The sequence below is a fragment of the Panicum virgatum genome, chromosome 7K (assembly GCF_016808335.1).
Source record: "Panicum virgatum strain AP13 chromosome 7K, P.virgatum_v5, whole genome shotgun sequence".
In the NCBI taxonomy this organism is placed as follows: Eukaryota; Viridiplantae; Streptophyta; class Magnoliopsida; order Poales; family Poaceae; genus Panicum; species Panicum virgatum.
The window spans coordinates 50,518,585-50,531,850 of NC_053142.1; the positions used below are offsets into that span (position 1 = coordinate 50,518,585).

The 13,266-nt window shown below is 41.9% G+C and overlaps 1 protein-coding gene and 1 pseudogene across 3 annotated transcripts; both read right to left on the reverse strand.

Annotated features, from left to right (window-relative positions):
- Positions 1-896: 896 nt before the first annotated feature.
- Positions 897-4,663, reverse strand: LOC120642064 (annotated as a pseudogene). The gene is made up of 8 exons (XR_005662497.1): positions 4,352-4,663; positions 3,938-4,058; positions 3,454-3,657; positions 3,070-3,214; positions 2,529-2,569; positions 2,330-2,440; positions 1,547-2,134; positions 897-1,390 (listed from the first exon to the last, which is right to left on the reverse strand). The product of XR_005662497.1 is annotated as an inositol-pentakisphosphate 2-kinase IPK1-like (transcript).
- Positions 4,664-5,101: 438 nt separating this feature from the next.
- On the reverse strand, positions 5,102-11,158 carry LOC120642065 (protein HEAT INTOLERANT 4-like). Of its 2 annotated transcripts, XM_039918451.1 has the most exons (15): positions 10,858-11,129; positions 10,107-10,145; positions 9,917-9,970; positions 9,758-9,821; positions 9,364-9,422; positions 8,543-8,667; positions 8,334-8,393; positions 8,099-8,157; positions 7,133-7,206; positions 6,114-6,152; positions 5,959-6,021; positions 5,812-5,859; positions 5,599-5,727; positions 5,446-5,518; positions 5,102-5,403 (listed from the first exon to the last, which is right to left on the reverse strand). In XM_039918451.1, the coding sequence occupies exons 1-14, from the start codon at positions 11,041-11,043 to the stop codon at positions 5,471-5,473; spliced, it is 1,047 nt and encodes a 348-aa protein (XP_039774385.1). In that variant the 5' UTR covers positions 11,044-11,129; the 3' UTR covers positions 5,102-5,403; positions 5,446-5,470. The 2 variants fall into 2 exon arrangements, with proteins under 2 accessions (XP_039774385.1, XP_039774384.1); XM_039918450.1 differs by having other exon boundaries at positions 5,102-5,518; positions 10,858-11,158.
- Between the last annotated feature and the right edge of the window lie 2,108 nt (positions 11,159-13,266).

A 13,266-nucleotide genomic window follows, 5' to 3' on the forward strand; every position in this document is an offset into this window, starting at 1 on the left:
CATTGTCAGCACGAACTCGTTCTCTAGCTCGCGAGCGATTGGCGACTAGTACGCTTCAGTTTCTAGAACTCATTTCACTCGTGCAATGGCTCGTTCTCACTTCCCACCGAGCATGTGTCATGACCAGCGAGGGTTATCAGCGGGGGTTCTGGTGGGGGTAGTTACACTTGCACGGTTTTTAGGCTGTTGAATAAACGTTTTCGTTACTGAAGAAGTACTTTGTTATTATATTACTCGTATTCTGATTCCTAATCCCTAGCGTTTGAAATTACTACACTTTTGTCATGTCCCTTGGTTTCTTCAAGATTTTCGGCCGGTTGGTGACAAGAATTTTGCGCCGTGACATGCATGATCCTGATATCCTAACGAAGTGCAGGCTATATAGTACTAGAATACCATCGGTCCAGCTGCAATTTCTAACTGTTTGGACAGGAAATCCTCCTCCTTTTGTCTATGTCAAGCAAGAAGTTGAACAACTGTATCTAATTAATCCTGTGCAAAAGGTGGACGACGTGGCTGAATCAAGGCTACATGCATTCTTGAACAGAGAAATAAAACGTGCAATATTGAATGGGATAAAAAGAAACACACACAGCATAATCAAGAAATACTAGGAACATTCCATGCCTTTTCATTAGCTCATCTGGCAGATCAGAATCATGCCACAAGAACAACGGCTAGACGACGACAGGACTTAGGAGCCTGCAGCCATCAACGAAAACAAACAGTATCGTTGGCTCGGCAGGCAGGATTTACTCTAATGAAGCCAACAGCCAGATACAGATTTCCAGCCATCACCGCCGATTCTAGTTAGGTTTGCTTTGTCCAAGAACAGAGCGTGAGAAGACGAAAGTTTCCCCAAACATTTCTGCAGTAGCAAATTAAGACACATAACAGTAGGAAAGACGGTAACCTGCGAGGGAAACTTCAGCCCTCATTTCAACTGGGATTTTACAATGAGTGGTTGCCACGGTAAGCATCAATCATCTCAGTTTCTCAACTAACATTGAACATCTCTGCAGATTTGCGGTGACAAGCCACGGTCTATGCACTAGTAGAGTTACAACAGCAACGACGAACAACAGCTCCTTGTGTACCCTTTCCAGGCCTAAGGAACAAGCCTCCCAACCTTGGGACTGTACTCATGAAGTTACAACAACAGCAACAACAAATAACAATCGACACTCCGAGATGCGCCCTTCTCCAGGCATACATTGGAAGAGGCTCCTCATTGTTGGAGCTGAATGGGTGAAGTGTCTTTAGTGTTACTGACCTTTGGAGATGGCACGACCTCCTGATTTCTTGTGTAGAAATTGACTATCTTCTGATCCAGATCAAAATAATGTTCCATCTTATCCAGAGGTTTCACATCCAGATCAACGAAATATGCCTGTGAATGGTGCAATTTAACACCGTTTATGCAAAAACATTAAATAAAGAAACGATTTCACAAAGCAAGCTGAGTTGTGAACTATATAGTCAGTTACATGCTGCTGGACGACTAGAAGATAAAGGTAATACAAAAATAGATTTCACGGCAGTATACCTTGTACTCATAGGTTTGCTTCACTGATTCAAGAAATACTGAATCATACACAGAATCTGTAGTTCCTCCCTCTCTTGGCCGAAAGCTGATCATCAGGCTACAGTCCTTTGCAGTAGCAGAAACAAGAAAGTCCCTGACAATCTTCAAGCTCTTGTCCAACGAAAGAGAATGCAAGAGAGTGTACTTCCCCAATAGCTCTACATCAGCTATATTTTTGCACACCAAACAAGGCTGCGAAATTATGTTGTAGTACAAATGAATTGCCCCTTCAATGTCATGATCGTCCAGCTTTTGGGTGGCCAACAGTTTACCTAGTACTCCAGATCTAAAAATCGCCTCTGACAGGAGCTCAATGAAGTCGGGTAGTTCTAGGCCACTAACCTTGCTGAGATCTTCAAGACACTTGTCTTTTTCAGCAGGATGAACATTATCTGCACCACCTCCCATGCCACCAAAAACTAAAGAACCGTTGACAAAAATCCTGAAGTTGTTCTGAGGAGTTGAGAAAAATGACTTGATGGCCATGCATATCCTTTCTTTTGACTCAGAAAATAGATCAAGAGGATTGTATTCACTAGTCTTCGATATCTGAAATGTGTGCAAGAATATGTTGGGAATCAACCTGATTTCCAAAACCAAAAGAGATAATGCAGTATTACGAGAGTGCCATAAATGACAAGAAAGCATGTAATAGTTGTCATATAATTGTATAAAAATGCATGTTTCTTTTTCATGAGCAACAGAGAATGGGGTCATATCTTCTATTATTAATTATTTACATACCTGGCCCTGATGAAATTTGAGGTGCTGATGCATCTTATACCGTGTTACTTGTTTCTTGATGGAATTTTCTTTTGATATATATTCTGATGATGGCAGAAACCCACATTTGGCCTGAAAGGTGAAGCATGCCAAAAATACCAAATGGTAAGCATACATCACACAATTAAAAATAAGAATAAAACAGAAGCTCGCGAACTACCTTTATCTCCACAGCTATGCAACTGCTGCCTCTAGGATTACCTGAGATTAAGGAAGACTTACTATAAGCAAACATAAATTCAAGCTAATATAGAGGTATAGAAACACTATAATAAAAAGGAACCAAGAAGCATCTACTATCAATTCAGGTTGCCGCTTCCCGGCCAACTGACATTTCAAGACAGCAATCAGGCTCTTGTAGTCGAACCAAGGATGAAGTTGTGAATCAGTGACAAAACAAGCCAGTTATGAATCAGTGACAAAACAAGCCAGTTTCTACCATCTTGATGCCATCCATTTTGCTGTGGTAAGTAGTAGTTGCAAATTTAAACATCTAAGAACTGCAAACTTAATGATGACACAAAGAAGCTGACTAACTTTCAAACAGGAATAGAAATGACAAGTTAGGCAACAGTCTTGCCACAAATGTTCCATGCAGGACGAATGAATAGAGAACTAGTGACTAGACGTTACTGAAACAATCGCCTTTTCTAACATAAACAAGATTAAAATTATGGTAAAATGAGGGATGGAGAGTTTACCAGAAAATAAAGAATGATCTGCTATTAGAAGAGCAGCATCAGCAGTGTTATCAATTGAACTTGCATTCACTCTCCAAGCAGGACGGCTGTTAAGAACATTCTTTTCAACAAGTTCCAGAAAATCCCAAGAGACACCTACACGAACCTGTACCATGGAAAGATGACATGATCTCTTTGTTTAATTATGCAGATCCGAAGAAAGACTGTTTTTAAACAACTTAATAACAAATGATGAGATAACACAACATGCTGATGACCAAAGTCAAATGTTTGCACATCGATGCGATGCTATTTCACCATATCCAAGTATCAAGGATTGTTGATAAGTTTTGTAGCCAAAGAAACAGAATAACAGGACATAGATAGATCGAATCAGGACCATACCCCGCTGTCGACATGATTAGCTCCGAGATGTTTGCTCATAACATGCACTGCATAGGCTTGAGCCAAGCAATCTTGTTTGACAGAGTCAAGTAATTCCGGGATGTGGCCCCACAGGAGTTGCTCATAACTTGAGAAGACCATACAACTTGGTGCCGGTTGCGACTTGTCTTTTAGAATCTTCTTGACCCGCAGTACCTTGCCAAGCTAAAAACAAGCCAAAATAAGTGGGATAATATTTCCACCAAATACATCATATTCAAGGAAAAGAGCATGCAAAGTTACAAAATGCACAATCATTGAAACCCCCAATGTATGCTTATTTTTCATGCGGTCAAGCGAGCATCCCTGATCCCTGTGCAATCACTTGCTCGATCAGGTACCGGATCCATTATTCCGGTCTGGAATAGCCGCATCCGTGCAGCACACATAGAGCGCCGAATTTCACAGCAGGCAAGGACACAATAAGAACCAAATCAGCGCATACCATGGAAGGGGATGAGCCCGTGTAGCTGAGGATGAGATTCGCAGCGCCCTCCCCTTTGTAAACCCAGTCCTTGGCATCTCCCGCTTGCAGAACACCTTCCATCTCCGTCGAAAACCAGCAGCTGCCACAGGAGCGAATCGAGAGCACAAATGGTGATTGCGAAAGTTAAAAAAACGCGGTAGAACGACCAAGCAATCTGCATCTGCCATCTAGCTCTGCTGGTTAGCTCCGCAGCAAAACCCATGCCGCGGCGAGAGCAGTACGCCAAAATCAAGCGAGTAGAAGCGAGCATCCTAGCGCGGAGCGGCGTTTCGTCGAGCACATGGCGAACGGCCCAGAGCAGCGGCAAGGGGAGCAGCCGAACAAGCCCGGCGGAGAGGAGCTACGTGGGGTGTGGGCCGGCGTGATGCTTACCAGCGGAAGGAGGTGGGATCTGGGCTGCGCTCTCGTTGGTTCCTACTCCGGCCGTCCGGTGATCACCGGAGGAGGCGGCTGGAAGCAGCAGGGTTCGCCAGTTCGCGCTGCGGCCGCCGCAGCCGCAGCCGCTGCTTGAGTCGCTTGGTGGAGGAATGCTAGAACTAGTAGTAGTGTTCGGGGAAGCGAAGAGAAGCAGGCAGAGGCAGCAGCAGATTCCCGGGACTGCAAGGGGAGGAAGCGAAACGTGGAGGGAGGTCGGACGCCACGCGGGCGGGCGCGCGCTGGCATGTGGCTCCACCTCCGCGCCGCGTAGCGACGTCCCCGCCGCCAGGCGCCAGCATCAGGTTCTTGTGCCTATTTTCCCCAGGGTGCGTATCAGGTTACAATTGACGGTGGCAAAATACTGATTGACTGTTACGAAACCAATATACTGATGCAGTTAATCACATAGACATCAGTACTACCGTGAAACCTCACAATAACGTGATTACATGACGGTATAAGTCACTTCACCAAGTCGATTGTCTATGGTTTTACGGTCCCAAAGCTCGCATCAAATGAAGGTGCCGCATATCGATAAAGATCTCCATGGATCACGTTTTCCATGCTCTTTTTTTTTTGAAGGAACATTTCCCACACTTTGCATGTAGCATATCTGGTTCTTGGCTGCAAAAACCCCGGAGTTAGCAAAACAGTGACAGGTTATTGTACCTAGTTCTGTTGCGACGATGTTTAATCCATGAATCATGTGCCGAAACTTTAATACATGAAGAAAAGGGAACAGATCGGTTCCTGAACAACAAAGATGTTTACTTTTACTGTTACAGCGATTACATTGACTCTGATTCATACACGATAATCTAACCCTCAACGATGTTATACACCACAACAAAGATGATGATGCCTAAGTAAGGGGATAATCCGCTGAGCCTGAGGCTGGCTGTGACTATTACAACAGAATTCAGGAGTACATGTCTGATATCCCATAAGACTACATTGGAAGATGTCACTAAGCTGATCTCCTCCCGGCTCCCAAAATTTTCTAATACCAACTCCTAAAGTTGGATAGCTCAATCAATTAAGAAGCTCACCAAACATGTGAGATCACGAATGCCACTACATCAGATAATGTGCGTTCCGGTAATATCTGTTGATGTACTTCGCCTGCAGAAGACAATAGATGCAAAGTCAAATTCAGTACAGGTTCAGATGCTTTAACTAAGGAACTGAACAACACTTCATACCTTAACATTGGTAACATCAGGTGTGTCTGGGGTTTTCACAGGATAAAATTTGTAAAATTTGATGTTTTCAAATGCCTCTCTAGTCTTTGGATCCATGTCGTCAATAGCTTTCTTTCTAGCTTCTTTAGCCTGCATAAGTTTTGTGGAACATTTATTACTGGAAAGCACTTAATCTCATGAGAAAACAATTAAGTGTTTCAGTTGATTGTGGACCTGTTTAAGTTCTCTCTTCCTTTCTCTAACCTTCTCCTTCAGAAATTCCTGTAAAAGAAATGTGGCAGCAAAATTATGAAGGGAAGTTACTATTGTAAAACAATGCTAAGTTTAGCATTTGATTGATCAAGAACAAATATAGTATACCTTAAATTTTTCTTTCTCATCCTCCGGCAAGACTTCATCCTTGACTTTCTCATCAGCAAAGTCCTGCATTGCAACACACCGATTCAACACAGGTGCCCTTTCACTGGTAGCCACTCTACTGCATCAAAACAGAACACAACAAATTCCATACAAACCTCGTAATCATCCATCTCCCAATCAAAATCGCAAACTATCTGCACAACAGGCAGCACAAAGTAAAAATCAATCTATGACATCAATTTACAGCTATTTGAAATCAGAACTCAAGAGTTAATTAGTAAGCACTATGTATACTTTATAAATAAAGTTTAAAAATACAATAACTGCAAAGTAGAAAGCAGGGTGAGCAGATTTAATTGTCGCTTCACAGTTCACATCAATAGAAGGAAACTTCTAGCAACCCACCCCTCCATTTGGGTTTTGCACCATTGAATTGTGACGGTAATTCGGTAAACAACTCAGGTCAAGCATCCAATGGTCCAACCTCTTGAAAAACAGGTGACAACATTCAAGAAGGCACAACAGCACAAGCAATGCACACGAACGGTAATGGAAAATGGTGATGCCAGAGGTCCCCAGCAGCATTTGAGATTGGCATATGGCTAAATAGCAATGTCAGCACATCACCAGCAGACAAAAACCAAGACTGGTCATGTGACGGGCACAAGCGGGCAGCGGCCTAATGATCACAGTGATAAGAATCAGCTTCTGTCTGCAGCTTATGTGCTGAAATTAGCATAGTAACTAAATAGTTGATTCAATCAATAGAAAAGCACCCAAAATAATATAAGCCTACTCAGGAAACTCAATCCCTGAGGCATTGCCATAACAAAATAACAGCTTTTTGTTTAACCTGCAGGGTTGAGAAAAGGCCCCCGAACGCCGAAGACAGTATAACTCAGCGAGGACCTTTTTTATGAAAGACCCAGGGTTCGAACCCTGGTCGGTAGCCTCAGAAGTGGAGGAGCTACCACCGCGCTATTCGCATGTTGTCATATAAGCCTAGTTAGGCTCACAATAAAAGAAATCCATATTTGTTCAGAAGCAGACACCACTATTCCTAGATTTATTCCTTTAGTAATTAAGACCCCTCCACAAAACATAACAAGCAAGATAAGATATGTGTCTTGATTTTTTTAGGTAATTGATAGAAAATGCACTGAAGGAAGCTTACCGGGGGTTCTAGAGGATATATTATATTGACAACCGTGTCATCTTCATCTTCAGGAGGATTCAGTGGCATGTAGTCTGCAAGATATTAAACAAGGTTTGTATGCTAATTAGGTCACCCTCAACAAAACAATATCATCAAACCCGCTAATGCCACATATAATTAAATCAAACCATCTATCAACTCAAATAGCTAGAATATGTGGAGGTATTTGAGATCATGGGTTATGCTGAATAGGGATTCAGTGTGTGTTGGGTTATTTCGAGTACTTAATAATCTTGTCATGCAGGCATTTTGCGTAACCCTCGCACATAGCATCTACTTGCTGCCTAGGTGGCTGCCTCGATTTACAGTGATTAGGTATTAGGATCCAACTCGCTGCCCACCGAGTGCTTTTCGAAAACTACATGCTCGGAATCTAAGCTTATCTTCGAGATTGAAACAGCCCTGAAGAGCAATCGAATACATACAAAAATGCACAAACAAAAACAAGAAATTTATTCCCCAAAAGAAAGAGAGCAAAGTAGAAGAAGAGAGATTTGCTTGAGACAGGATACGTCCATCAAATTACTAGGAACCAATCAGGGTATTACTAAATATAAAATATGCTATGTATATATTTTCTAAAAATGAAATACCAGTGAAGAAGCAAAATTCTAGGTAAAAGCTGTCACACGTGTTCACTAGCATGTTAATTCAACTGCACACTTCAGTGACATAAAATTTTGATTAGCAAAAGGACAATCATTCCAAGACGTAGAATTGGATCACAACATTCAACTAATATGTAGCCGGAGCCCCACAGAACATTTTGAACGGTTTTGGATAGTGTGGTTTACAAGATCTTGGCAGGACATATCCCCTCTATGGGTAAAAGGTATTCAAAGGATCCTAAAGCAAAAAAAGGTAACATATACTCCTGGAGAAGCACAATATGGGTCTACAAAAAAAAAACTCAATCCAGCTTACACGGCATGCAGTAGTCAAACTTTTTGACTCTCTCGGTTTTCAGATGCTTCAGTGCAGACCTGTAAAATATACAAACCTGAGATTCTGTAACTTGTAACAAATGGTAAGAAGAGCAGAGCTTAATATTCGAAAAATAGCACCTCACCGAATGCAAATGAAAATGCCCAAAATAAATAAGGCCAGAAATAAATAATATATAACCTAAAGCAAGACATTTTGGAGGCATAAAACTAACCTTCGCTGGGTGCAACCAAGGGTGAATATTTTTGTTTTCAAACTGTCAATCCTGCTAAGCCTGTAGACAAAGCAAGAACAATGTGTGCAAAATAAGTTCCAATGAAGTGGGTAAAGGTTTAAGGATATAAGCAGCAATAACAACGGGCAACAAACATTGACCAACGTAATAACAAAGGGCAACAAACATTGATCAACATAATGCAGTACCGGTCCTCAAGAGGAACATAAGGCACCCATGCCATCTTCATTGCTTTCATAGGTACTATCTCTTCATTTTCTCTTTGAACAGAATTTATGCCAATTTTATCTGATGGGGGGAACGGACAGTCTACCTGCAAAATAAAACATCTCAAGTGCAAAATGAGACAAACCATCTATCAAATAAATAGCAAAATAACCCAAACAAGTTGTTCGATCACCACCACAAACTAGCAAGTATTACAGGCAATATTCGTCAAATTGCATCAGAGTCGAACAACAAAGAGCAAGGGAACATCATTAGCCAAATAATTTTGATCAGGATACTAGGAATCCAAGAAGGAAGTATTTGAGGACAAAAATCATAACAGAACGACAACTATAGAAAGAAATAAATGTACTCTTTTTATTCAAAGTAACCCCTTGGTAACATTGACCGATAAAATAAATAAGGTTTCTTACTCTTTTTATTCCATTTACTTTTACTTTCAAAAATCTTGTCACAAAATTTTTTTAGAACTAAGAAACTGGCATATAAAGATTTATCTTGTGCGATTGATAATTCTACTAAAAATAGGAAACAATTATATATACCAAAGATGGTGAGGATTTGGTGATACAAAAGGTATAAACAAAATTACTGAATTGTTTAGCTGGCATTTACATGAGCTAAATAAATGTTCAGGTCGGCGTATGTACAACTGAAAGACCATTCTCCACACTTCATTTTTTTTCTAATAACATTTTGTTTTCAACCTCAAGATAGTAGAATAAATATAACCGTGGTATAAAATATAAATGTTGGGCAAAGAGGGTGACTGAGAACTTACAGCGACTACAATAGGAATAAGTATTATTTTCGATTCACCATTAACATCCAGTAGTTGTGCTGCACGCCAACAGAAGTCCATTAGACTTGTATGGAATAATATTCAGAAGGCTCGTAAAACTAGTAGGAAAATAAATAAGATGGAAGATACTAAAAATCCATTTTGCACATCCAGCGTACATAAAGTGAAAGTGATGAATAGATATAATTGTTGAGTCTAACTAAACCAGACTAGCAGATCATAGATTTGCAAATAAACTTCAGACTAAATTAGCCAGATTCCACTAGTATTTCTGATTACTTAAGTATTACCTAGAATAAAAAACATGTATCAAGGATCAACAGTAAAAAAACTTTAGAAACTAGCTGACAAGCAGGCATACTTAGTTACTTACGCTCAGTGCTTCCGAATAAGTAAACTGTCTTCCCATATAATTCTCCCCCTTCTTCGAGTGTTTTCTGCTCACCAACAACAACCAGATATCACTTTGTGAGAAGGTAAACATTCAAAAAAGAAAAAAAAAATCTAACAAGATTAATTTATACCATCATACCTCTAAATTTTCGAAGTTCCAGTTGAACTCCTTTATCTTATCAATATTTTCCCACTGCAGATGACAAAGCCAAGTTATATAAATTGTTGAAAGCAAGGCAAAGTGCACAGTTTAATCTATATGCTATGTCCAAGGGCGCACCACTAACATACACACTACAAAATAAATGTAGGTAGGGATGGGAACAAACCTCAGTCCCGATAGGAAAAGCGGATAACCACAGATCCTCCTGAACAAAGCGACAAATCATTAGTCAAAACGTGCAAAAAATGAAAATAACAAGACCATCATACAGGAAAGTCATGTATAATTCCAATCATATCGATGCTCAGAACTGGTTAAAACAGTTGCTTGTCAAATAGAAAGAAATGCTGCCATAGAAAAGTAAAGAGAAAAAACAGAACACTATTTTAGAACTGAGACCTCTTTCATTGCAGACAGAACCTGTAGCACAACAATGAAAAAAAAATGAACCAGCATTCCAGATTGCCATTGTCGACTCATCATCCTCCAATGGCATCTTAAACTTTAATGCTAATCAAGCATGCTCCTTCACAGTCACATAAAAATTGCTACCACGGGCTGAAGAAAAACTTGACCTAATATAAAGGCACTCAAGTTTTTTTTAAGAAAAATCATCAATCATGATTTATGTAACACCACAGTTGAATGCACGAATTCTCTAACACCGCGGTTGAGCATTCCGGTTTCTACTCAGATGGGGACGATCCGAACCATCACTGCAGCAGGACGGAAGCATCGTCCTCCACTTTTTTTTATCCAAGTACTGCAAATCTCGCTGCGAGAGCACCACAAAATCGACATATAGAGCCGTCCGCGAGCTAATCAGATCAGGACCAATCGACGCTCACTGCTCGGGCATACGAAAACCTAACGATCCGAAGCACGCATCCAGGCAGGTCATCGTGAAGTCTACTCACCAAATTTCTCTTCTCTGGAAAGTACTCCGTCTCGGCCTTGGGCTTGGGCGGCGCCTTGGCGCGCTTCCCCCGCCCCCGAGCGGCCGGCTCCGGCTTGGTCGAATCGCCAGCAGCATCCTTCGGCTTGCTCGAGTCAGTGGGCGCCGCCTGGGGCGCCGTGCGCTTCTTACCCCTCGGCCGCGCCATCGCTTTCGGCTGCTAGGTCTTGCGCTCGGATGGGACTGAAGGGGGTGCCTCTGCGTTCGGGGGGGGAGGGGTGGGTGTCGATTTGGGGGAGCGGCGCGTGGAATCGACGCGACGCAAATTTGAAGCGGGGGGGGGGGGGGGGGGGGGAGGCAGAGGCGGCGGCGCGGCGCGGGGCGCGTGTCCTGGCTGTGTGTTTGGTGGGCTGCGAGGGTCGCCGCGGAACTGAACAACGGGTCGGCTTTGGACCGTTCGATTAGTTTGGATTGTCGTCGTGGGGGATGGCCGGGTGGGTGCGAGATGTTGCGAGAGAGACGCGATTCTGCAATACTATTTTGGCAGCGCATTCAAAACTAGTGCAAATGACAGGTGGCTCACCTGCAGCTAATCGCGATTCACTCGCAAGCTCGGATCTTGTTTGTGTCAGGCCGGTCCACTTTGTGGTGTATGGGCCTTATTGGACCTTTCATTGGAATATTTACATTGCAGCCCATTTTCAGCCTCAGGCCTGGTTTAGATGAAACGCAAATTTTTTTTTGCGATGAAATCTTGCTAATTTGAAGTACTAAATGAAGTCTATTTATAAAACTTTTTGCACACATGAGTTGTAAATCGCGAGACGAATCTAATGATGCTAATTAATTCATGATTAATTAATAATTTGCTGATGGTTACTGTATCGTCACGGTTGCAAATCATGGATTAAGTAGGCTCATTAGATTCGTCTCGCGATTTACAGCACATCCACGCAAAAAGTTTTATAAATAGACTTCATTTAGTACTCCATGTATGTGTCCAAATATTTGATGTGACTTTTTTTTATGTTTACGGGGTTTACAGGGTTTGATCTAAACAGGACCTCATTCATTTTTCAGATCTCAACCTTTCCACTCCCACCCAGCGCCTACGAGGTCACTGGTTATCTATATATACTGTTTAGACTATAGTTTGGTAGATTAAGCTTACCTAGGGTACCTATGCTTGGTGAACTAGGGTTACTATCCCTCCATGGTGAAGTTGTTGAGGACGACGGCAACGGTGATGGCGCAGTCGGCTTCGTCGACGACGTAACCTGGAGGTTTGTGTCCTGTCTCTCTTTTGCGGAAGGGAGGGAGTACTCCTTGCCCCGGGTCCCCCGGGTTGCTGGCGTTCTCTGCTGGTTTTGTTAGCAGCATCGGAGTCCAGTTTACCCTTCTGGGTTCTTCTTCGCCTTTTGGTTGGGGTTGGCCAACGAAGCTGCAGGTGTCGGGTCTCCTGTTCAAAGGCGAAGTTACGGCCGTCGGTGTTCAATGGTCCAAAGGTGCATCGTTTATGGCGATGTCCAACTGATTAAGGAGCTTCAAAAATTTAACGCTACTTCGTCGAAGGGATCGGCTTCGAGCTTCACGTGGCGGATTCCACCGGAGACGAGGAAGACATTTTGGCCCCGGGCACAAAATACCGAGAATCGAATATCGAATCGAAATTACCGAGAATCGAACCGAAATTACTGAAACCGAAATATTCAGTTCCGAGATTTCAGGAACCGAATTACCGAGGTAAATACTGAAACCGGTCTGAGTTTACCGAACTTACATGAAATATGATAAGTTTGAGTGTTGTTATATTAGTGATTGTACTATTGTAGACTACTATATTACGTATTTTGGCACTCACACTTATGATCGTGTGGACTTTTATATGTATTTATATTTTGCACTATTATTATCTATGAAATGATGTTAAAATTAGTTTTGAACCTACTACTACATTCTCTTTGTGATCAGTTCGGTACTGTTCGGTATATACCGAAACCGAACCAAATTTACCGAATTTTTTCGGTGCCAAATTTTTTTAGGAATCAATCGGTACCAATTTCTGAAGAACCGAAATTGCAATGGTACTGAAGAACCGAACCGATCGGTTCGGTATTTACCGAATGCCCAGGGTGACTTGGAGGACTAGAATGTATTTTTAGTTTCTTTTGGGGTTTCTGTTGTAAGAGGAAGGATGTACTCTATACTGCTATATGAATAAAATCCAACCCTTCGTCTCAAAAAAAAAATCTCAATCTTTCTAGTTTGTATCCTTCACCTCTCCGAATCAGAGAGGTTTATTTGCTGGTCCTTTTGAAAACAAAGTTTACTTTGCTACTAGGGAAATTGTAAATCTCACCTGCAGGTCAGAGTGTCCAAATGCCCGCATGCATCTTACTTTCTCCTAGTAATTTTTTAAAGAAAATGATGT